We start from the raw sequence: 10,000 nt of genomic DNA on the forward strand, positions 1-10,000 counted from the left end.
CCAATATTGGCAAGATAAAGATTTTCAAATATTGAATGTTAATGTAATGATAATATTCCGATATATGTGAGGGATATATATAGAGAGAAGGGGAGGGGGAGAGGGAGAAATAGAGATTAGAGATAGAGAGAAAATAGTGAATATCAACTGAAAATCTACATCAACTAACACATGATTCAAATTTCTTTTAATGATTTGTTCTTAAGTTCAGTCAAGCCCTAAACCTACAAAGAAAATGAAAAAAGCTTCCATGACAGAAACTGAATATTCTATTTCATCCCACAGTTGTCAAACTATGGTTCTCACACACCAAAATTTGGAAGGAAGAAGAAGAAAGAAGCCATTCAATAAAAAGGGTGGATAATCCTTATAACATATACTAATATGACAAAGTGTATCTGTGCGTATACACATGTATATATGTATGTATGTATGTATGTATGTATGTGTGTGTATGTATGTATGTATATGTATGTATGTATATGTATATGTATATATGTATGTACAAGGCGAGTGGGAGTTACAAAGGGATCACTGTTTAGGGGCTCTAGATATGATAAAGTTTGGGAACCCCTAGCCTACAGCACACAAAATGATACCAAGATGATGCCACAGGCAACTCAAGGCAAGGGGTAATCCCCAACCCTGTTCACATGATAAAGAGTGCTGCTACTAAATGTGAAGGATACACCTACGTATCTGTTTATAATTAAGACACCGATTTTATGTCTTAGAGTTGACCCATTATATACTAGGAAATGTAAGGCTATGATAAAATATATAGACATTAAAAAAGCCTCCAATTCACTAAAGTATTCATCAAATAGTATGGAGTATCATTGAAAGTTCCATTATGTTATGAGAAACCAAGTAAATAAGGAAACACTGAAAATGATAATTGCACCCTCTAGACAACCAATTCCTAATAAACTGTATCAATTCCTGAGACTATGACCTCTGACCTTATCTACTTTTGATACAACTTTTAAAAGTTTTCAATCAAAGGCAACCGGCTTCAAAAGGAATTATACAACTTGTCTTTCAGTGACAAGAAAAATTGTAGATTAGTATATAATCAGGACAAAGGAATATGCAGTATTACTCCGACCATGGCACAAAAATGACGTTAAAGTATGGTTATAATTTCGCTTGAAACAGTTGATTGCACGCGAGTCCTTTGTCTTACAAAGAGAAAACACGAGTGTTTTTGAAAGATGAATAAATAAACGAAAATAGAAAGAAGCATTGCCCTGGACCTTAACAGAACAAAGATAAAATCCGGAGAGAAAAACAGTCATTGTTAGGCCTACGCCGATGCTGTACGCTCATCTGCAAGGAAGAAAGCCTACATCACAAAGCTTCGTCTTCTGTGCGCACTTTGTCCGTACTAATCTGAGATGGCCGTAAAAATCTGAAATCGGAAGACCGACTCGTCCCGATTGTCGCTCTCGGGTCCCGAGCCTATGAAGGCACATCACCTTCAAAATAATTGATTTCATCTGCACGAAGCTTGCCCTTTCTCGCGTGGAGGGGTGAAAAAAGAGCAAATATTTAGTCACATTTCGTAACCAATTTTGGTGACATCACTTGGTACGCCATTTCACTCGATTGCCACGACGAAGAAGCCGAAGCTCAACCCAAGGATCCGAACACCTTCAGACCCAATGAACAACATTACTTATCGTCTTCTTGCTCACACACTCTCACCCACACGTTCATCTCGTTATTTTTACTATTATAGCGGCTTTAATAGTAAGCTGGGTGGACTCACCCGTTCGAGGGGAATCTAGAGACGCCACTTATCCGTTTCCCGAACCTCGCTGGGAGCCGACATGAATTAAAAATACCTTTCCTCCCCGTAGCCCGTACTTTGTTTTATGGCTGCCATTGCAAGGCTTTACCACACGACGCTTCAAAGTTTTATGAATTTCCGCCGCTGATAAAGACTTCTAACCTGCACAACGTCGTTCTCTGAGTTGTCGTGGCCTAGGAGATCACACCGGTAACGGCGGAGGAGTCGAACACGCAAAGATATAGCTAAAAATACCCTTACCTGTCGATGGGTGCACTTCTGTGCGAAGACCTTCTCCCGGGGCGAGTCGACGGCGTTCTTCCATAGGGAAAGCATAGGAAGGCAATCTCGGCTGCTGATTGGCTCATTTTGTGTTTCCCGCAAAAATTAACCAACCGCAATCGGCGTTAGAGTGCCGGTCTCTCGAAAAATTGGCCAATGGAAATGTCGGAGCTCGCCGTGAGTTGACGAGTCTGGTTTTTATGAGTTTTGTTGGCGGTATTTAGATAAAACAAGGTTAGGGGTGGTAATTTGAGATACGGCATATCAACGACACATGTGGTAGTTGCACTTTTATGGAATCTCGGCCCATATCTTGAAACAGTTGACAAGTATAATGAGATTATTCATTAAAATATACTAATAAGCTGCTTACTCCGACTGATTTGGGGACCAATCGGAGCAGGCGTCTCATGTCGCTTGGGTAGCCAGGCAAAAAGAACGCGTTAAGAAAAATACAATAAATAAAATGTTTCCCCATAAAAAAATTAAAAACCCAAAATAAAAATTATCAGTCTCCATAAAACATTACCATCTTTCCACCAATATTTTTGCAAAGGTTTCAAGCGCCAAAATATGGAACTGTGCCACCTGATTTATCGTTGCTGGAACCCGTTGTAAACAGACGTGAAAGGGAAAGCGGGGAGGCTCGTAGTGTCAGTCAGGCTCTGTACCGCACGCATACCTTTTGAGTTACTCTTCGTTTATCTGAAATAATGTGAAGATCTCTATGGTAATTTCCCGTGAATGGTCTTTGATAAGGTTAACGAGTGCTTCTAGATCGGTTTTGGCTCATTCTTTCGTGAAAATACATGTTCAATCGCTTGTAAGAACGATTGATAAGTTGGAAAAAAGGCTCGGAAGAGAGAAATCAAAGAGATACATATTACAGACAAAGCATACCGAAATTTGTGCTGATTCTAAAGGTGGATTTCGCTTTGCTATCATCTTTCGCAAGACCGGGTCCTCGGCCTCCCAGTCTGCCCATTTGGTGTCCGGTAATTTTTCAAGGTAATGCCATAGTGCCAGTGTAGTAAGTATATTTTTTATCTTAGGGGAACGTCCTTTGGAGGAGCCAGTGGAGTCCAAACGTTTTCGCAGAGATTCACCAGATACTTGAATTGAACATGGGATTATATAATGGATTTCGTTTGAAGCAGGAATACCACTTATGTGGTTGTGGGGAGAATGTGAAAGGTTAAACCATAAGCTGTAACAGTTGTAAACAGTTGGAAGTATTTGTGATTATCATTGTTTTTCGTATTACTCATTCTATTTAGGTCATGAGATAGGCAACTGGCAACACCAACATTTATTCTACACATCAGAACTTTGTGAAACTCTGAACTTATAGAAAAGGTAGACTTTGTCCATGGCAGAACTTTCTTGTTAAAGCTTTACTATACAACTTTTTACAAATCTTTATCTTTAGTGAAGAATAGGTGTTCTTTCTATAATGGATACATTGCTATGTATCCTTATCTATATTTATTGGTAAATTATTCTGACTTGGTATCAAGTATAGCAAGTGTAACTGGAGGCTTCATGATATCAGCTGTTTATCAACTCAAGCTTGATATGAATACAGATTACTTATAAATTTACCACAGACAAGATGACTGACTAAATGCTTTGCTTCAGATTACGGTCAAAATGAACGGACTGAGCACAGAGGAAGACTCGGGCTCACAACATGACCAGGTGTGTTGCTTGGTTGATGCAGGCGAGCGATGCACCCAGCTAGCGGGGAATGCTGCTTATAACAAACGGATACAGAAAACTGTAGCTCAGCGGAAGCTCCGGTTACATATGGATTCTGCGGTGAGTGAGCTCATTATTTTAAGTAGCTATTGAATGATTAATGGAAAAGGAAATAAAAATCTTTTTCTTTTCTTGTTTATATACACCTACCAATTGTAGTGTGCCTTTGTATTGTGTTTAAAAGATTAAGTAAATGAACTTCCAATCTCTCTTCTGCTATGTCTATTCTTTTACTCTTTCCTGTTTTATTACAATAATATTCTCTCCCCTCTCCCCTCTCTCCCCTCTCTCCCCTCTCTCTCCTCTCTCTCCTCTCTCTCCTCTATCTCCTTCTCTCTCCTTCTCTCTCTCTCTCCTTCTCTATCTCTCTCTCTCTCTCCTTCTCTATCTCTCTCTCTCTCTCCTTCTCTATCTCTCTCTCTCTCTCCTTCTCTATCTCTCTCTCTCTCTCCTTCTCTATCTCTCTTTCTCTCTCCTTCTCTATCTCTCTCTCTCTCTTCTCTTCTCTCTCTCTCTCTTCTCTCTCTCACCTCTCTCTCTCCCTCTCTTTCTCTCTCCCTCTCTCTCCATTCTCTCTCAACTCTCTCCTTCTCTCTCCACTCTCTCCCTCTCTCTCAGCTCTCTCTCTCTCTCTCTCTCCCTCTCCTTCTCTATCTCTCTGTCTCTCTCCTCTCTCTACTCATCCTCTCTCTCATCCTCTCTATCCTCTCTCAACCTCTCTCTCTCTCTCTCTCTCTTCTCGTTGGTCTCTCATCTCTCTCTCATCTCTCTCTCTCTCTCTCTCACTCTCTCGTCCTTCTCTCACTCATTCGTCTCTCTCTCTCTCCCTCGTTTCACTCTCTATCTCTTCTCTCTCTCTCTCTCTCTCTCTCTCTCCTCTCTCTTCTCTCCTTCTCTCTCTCTCCTTCTCTCCTTCTCTCTCTCTCCTTCTCTCTCTCTCTCTCTCCTTCTCTCTTTCTCTCCTTCTCTCTTTCTCTCCTTCTCTCTTTCTCTCCTTCTCTCTTTCTCTCCTTCTCTCTCTCTCTCCTTCTCTCTCCTTCTCTCTCCTTCTCTCTCCTTCTCTCTCCTTCTCTCTCCTTCTCTCTCTCTCCTTCTCTCTCCTTCTCTCTCTCTCTCCTTCTCTCTCCTTCTCTCTCTCTCTCCTTCTCTCTCCTTCTCTCTCTCTCTCCTTCTCTCCTTCTCTCTCTCTCCTTCTCTCTCTCTCTCTCTCCTTCTCTCCTTCTCTCTCTCTCTCCTTCTCTCCTTCTCTCTCTCTCCTTCTCTCCTTCTCTCTCTCTCCTTCTCTCCTTCTCTCTCTCTCCTTCTCTCCTTCTCTCTCTCTCCTTCTCTCCTTCTCTCTCTCTCCTTCTCTCCTTCTCTCTCTCTCCTTCTCTCCTTCTCTCTCTCTCCTTCTCTCCTTCTCTCTCTCTCTCTCTCTCTCTCTCTCTCTCTCTCTCTCTCCTTCTCTCTCTCTCTCTCTCCTTCTCTCTCTCTCTCTCTCTCCTTCTCTCCTCTCCTTCTCTCCTTCTCTTATCTCCTTCTCTCCTCTCCTTCTCTCCTTCTCTTATCTCCTTCTCTCCTCTCCTTCTCTCCTTCTCTTATCTCCTTCTCTCCTCTCCTTCTCTCCTTCTCTTATCTCCTTCTCTCCTCTCCTTCTCTCCTTCTCTTCTCTCCTTCTCTCCTTCTCTCTCTCTCTCTCTCTCTCCCTCTCTCTCTCTCTCTCTCTCTCTCTCTCTCTCTCTCTCTCTCTCTCTCTCTCTCTCTCTCTCTCTCTTTCAAGTACTAATATAGCTGTAATGTTTGCATTACACCCATAAATCCCAAATTCTCCCTTTAAAAAAACTAAAATTAATTACCTTTTGTTATACAGTCAAGTCACAACTACATATGCGAGTACCACAAAGGTGTCATTCAGAGTGTCCGAGTGAAACGGAAAAGACGAGACTCTGAGGACGATTCGGGGGAGTTTGATGGGGATCACCCAGAAGTGGAGCTTTACAACCTTCAAGTAAGTTTTCATGTTCAGTTAAAGTTGCAGTATATGGATGCAAGCAGACACATATAGGAGGCACACACACACACACACACACACACACACACACACACACACACACACACACACACACACACACACACACACACACACACACACACACACACACACACACACACACACACACACACACACACACACACACACACACACACACACACACACACACACACTTACACTCATGGAGACATTCATTCATTCATTCATTCATTCATTCATTCATATATACATATATACATATATGCTTACATATATACATACATACATATATACATATATACATACATACATATATACATATATACTTACATACATATATACATATATACTTACATACATATATACATATATACTTACATACATATATACATATATACTTACATACATATATACATATATACTTACATACATATATACTTACATACGTACATACATGTATACATACATGGATACATATATACATACATATATACATATATACATATATACATACATACATACATACATACATACATACACATATACATATATACACATATACATATATACACATATACATATATACACATATACATATATATACATATACATATATACACATATACACATATACATATATACATATATACATATATACATATACATACATACATATATATACATATACATACATACATATATATACATATACATACATACATATATATACACATATACACATACATATATATACACATACATATACATACACATACATACATATATATACATACATACATACATACATATACTTACATATACATACATACATATACTTACATATACTTACATATACATACATACATATACATACATACATATACATACATATACATACATATATACATACATATATACATACATACATATATACATACATATATACATACTTACATACATATATACATACTTATATACATATATACATACATATATACATATATACATACATATATACATACATATATACATACATATATACATACATATATACATACATATATACTTACATATATACATACATGCAGCATACACACACACACACGTACACTTGCATGCACATGCACACGCACATTTATTTATGATAGGCATATACAGGATATATCAACATATTTATATACCTCCATGATTAAGATAGATTTAGAAAAAATGGGACATCTTATGTATCTAATGGTTTGTGGACAGCTGATTTTTAATCTTTTAAAATTCATTGTCTTTTGTTCATTTTATTATGCTTTTATTTAATGCAAACTTATGCCAAGCTCAGTTTCTTTTTTCCATATCTAGTTATTTTGTCTCAGGTCAGTCTTTTTGATGTTAAATAAAGGTTCATGATTTGATTTAAACAGGTAATTTTATTTGCATGTTACTCATGATTAGCAGTATATTATTAGTTAATAGCATATTACCTTTCTAATGTTGTTTTTTTTCTGCTTCCAATAGGTTAACACATTGAGAAGATATAAACGCCATTACAAAATTCCTACACGACCGGGACTCAATAAGGCACAGTTAGTTGATGTAAGTTGTGTTATTGTTGTGGTGCTGCCATTTTGATTTATCAAATAGTTCAGTAGATTAACTAATATTATGTTTTCTCCTTAGTATATTTACCAGTACAACCAGTTCATGAAAAAATTAGTTATAATTAGAAGGTAATTGTTTTTAATTATTTTACATGAAAGATAATACATTCTTGAGTAAAAGGATTAACCAGTGTGCCAAGAAATTAATGTTAAATCCACTTCCTAAATTGTTAATTTGGTTTATGCAGTCTATATCCTGTAGCATATTGCTCTTTTCACCCAGAAAGTTACATAGCATAATTCTTTATTTTATTTTTAATTTTTTTTGTACTTTCAGATCCTAATGAAGCATTTCAGAACAGTCCCCGTGGCAGAGAAAGACTGCCTCACATATTTTATCTACATGATCAAGACCAACCGATCAAAATTCGATCAGAGGAATGGGTCCAGCATTGACATGTGACCTCAGGCTTCAAAGGAGCTTCTTTAAATGTTTATGCTTTATACTCATTGAATGCAGACTTTGGTGTTTTGTGAGTGGTTATGTTTGTGGATGTATTGAGGACTTTGTGTTGGCAAATGATCAAGCATTTTATAAGAATGTGAAGCTATCCAATAGCTTTACAAGTTGCAGTATATTATGACTAGAAGCAATGTTTATTATGTGCACAACAGTACAGCTGTTTGCTGTTGATTGAATGGATAAAAAAAATGGCCAATATTTTTTTTTTTTTTTTTTTATCATGCACTTGTTGAGAGAAATAGTTGAGGTGTAATTCCACTTAGCAAGATTAGCTGCTCAAATTTTAATTACAGAATCTCCATTAGAATCTAAACCTTGTAATTGAAGTGTTGAATGGCTCATTTAGCCTTGTGGTATTATTCCCATCCATACCTTTGCTAACAAGGGTAATTGCTTGTCTTAATTTTACTTGCACTTTTATGTCAGCATAATGAGTAATTATGTTCATACTGTGCATTTCTTTACAATTGTTTTAATCCTCATCATAAATTTATGCCGCATTAATTTGCTCTTTCATTTTGTGATTGAAGAAACCAAATACCGACTGACTGAACAAAAATGACAACTTTCAGACATTTTTAGTAATCCTAAGGTATTGTAAACCTCTTGAAACTTGGTTACCATGTACATGTGCTACAAGTTGCTTTTAATGTCAAGGCTTTTAAGAGGAGTTCAATTGTCTGCAGATCTCTTGCTATTGCTGATTGTCTTCACTTGCATATGCTTGTAATGTGCTACAATATTGTGTGAATGCAGAATGATGAATCATTTATAGTAAAACTCTTTACACTGGAAAGTTTGGTTTAACATAGTTTGGCTTGGGATCATTGACATTCCAAAAGTAATTCTACCTTTTTATACCAAACTGGACACTACGCTGAGAGATTCTGTAGTTATTGAAAATAACTGATTAGACATTCAAATGTATGGGGTTATTCATACTCATGAGCTTCTGTATATTGGTATGTATATATTAATATATACAAAACATAGAGATCTCTTATAGAGATTGTGTTTGTATATAAATATTTTATGTAAATAATGGAAGACTGGATTTACTGTTGTAAGTAAAAGATTTAAAGGAAATTGTATGCACAAAATCTTTTATATGATGCAATATATTTTTTCATGGCTGTGTGGTTCTTTTTGATAGAAGGTTGGGTTTTAAAGGGAGGGAACAACTATGTGAATTGCATCTGACTTGTTTCAAGCCAAATAAATGAATTGGTTCTTGCAGTTTCTCTGATGGATGTGCGGTAGATGGGAAATGATATTTTATTTTTATTTATTTTGTTTAAGCAACTTGTGTTAAATAATTTTATATTTTGTTAACAGGCCATACCTAGGGTGATGAAAGTTGGAGTTATAATTGTTACATGTTTTGAGGACTTTTTTAGGTAATTGCAAAAATCAAGAACAAGTAAAGTTTGGCCCTTCCTCCCATTTTCAGTTTTCTCATGTGATGAATGTTTTAACAATTGTTCCCCTTTATAGCTTTTTCTGATACTTATTTTCAGCAGCAGCATAATATCTTCCTCCTTTAATTCTGTTCTACCATTTTCTTGCTAAACATGCATTTGAATCTCAGAAAGAGCTATGTAAATACTATAACTTGTAAATAACCACTTCCATTATTGTCCCCAAAATAGCTGAATATATAGAAGACCCAAGTAAATCGCCAGAATCGACATCATTAACCTTGACCATCCTAGGAGTATTTTAACACACAGTCTAAGTGTAACCAGTGGAGATGTAATGCAATATCTGTGTATTATATATTTTTGCGTGTGAATGTGGTCGTGTTAGAGTAGGTATTTATTTTACAGTATATATATATATACATACCAGATTGTGTTAATATACATTTAAATATGAAAAATTGTTTTTCTCTTGATCCTTAACCCACACAGGACGGGTGGTACAGCATGTGTACCGCGCATTCAAAAGCCCAGTGGCCGGGCGGCACAGTATTGTGCCAGCCATTCAATTGATTTAGGCCTAATAATTAGAACGCCCCGGCATTTGGACATTCAAGGCTAGAATTCCCC

The 10,000-nt window shown here is 37.0% G+C and overlaps 2 protein-coding genes across 7 annotated transcripts in view; one reads left to right on the forward strand and one right to left on the reverse strand.

Annotated features, from left to right (window-relative positions):
• Positions 1-2,211, reverse strand: part of Dsp1 (Dorsal switch protein 1) — a 4,992-nt gene extending 2,781 nt beyond the window's left edge. Inside the window, exon 1 of one of the 6 annotated variants that reach the window (XM_043020352.2) lies at positions 2,054-2,211. In XM_043020352.2, the coding sequence (XP_042876286.1) occupies positions 2,054-2,117 (64 nt within the window). In that variant the 5' untranslated portion in view covers positions 2,118-2,211. Of the gene's footprint in view, positions 646-1,310; positions 1,409-1,954 lie in introns of those variants that run through there. The other 5 variants (XM_086537072.1, XM_043020355.2, XM_086537071.1 and 2 more) reach the window with 5 other exon arrangements.
• Positions 2,212-2,694: 483 nt separating this feature from the next.
• On the forward strand, positions 2,695-9,831 carry Sap30 (SIN3-associated polypeptide 30). Its single transcript, XM_043020358.2, has 5 exons — positions 2,695-3,082; positions 3,713-3,892; positions 5,682-5,819; positions 7,347-7,424; positions 7,767-9,831. Exons 2-5 carry the CDS (start codon positions 3,725-3,727, stop codon positions 7,890-7,892), a joined length of 510 nt encoding a protein of 169 aa, XP_042876292.1. The 5' UTR covers positions 2,695-3,082; positions 3,713-3,724; the 3' UTR covers positions 7,893-9,831.
• The last annotated feature ends 169 nt before the right edge of the window (positions 9,832-10,000 follow it).

The sequence above is a fragment of the Penaeus japonicus genome, unplaced genomic scaffold (assembly GCF_977035675.1).
Source record: "Penaeus japonicus unplaced genomic scaffold, GWHDUDI00000001_assembly GWHDUDI00000005, whole genome shotgun sequence".
Lineage (NCBI taxonomy): Eukaryota > Metazoa > Arthropoda > Malacostraca > Decapoda > Penaeidae > Penaeus > Penaeus japonicus.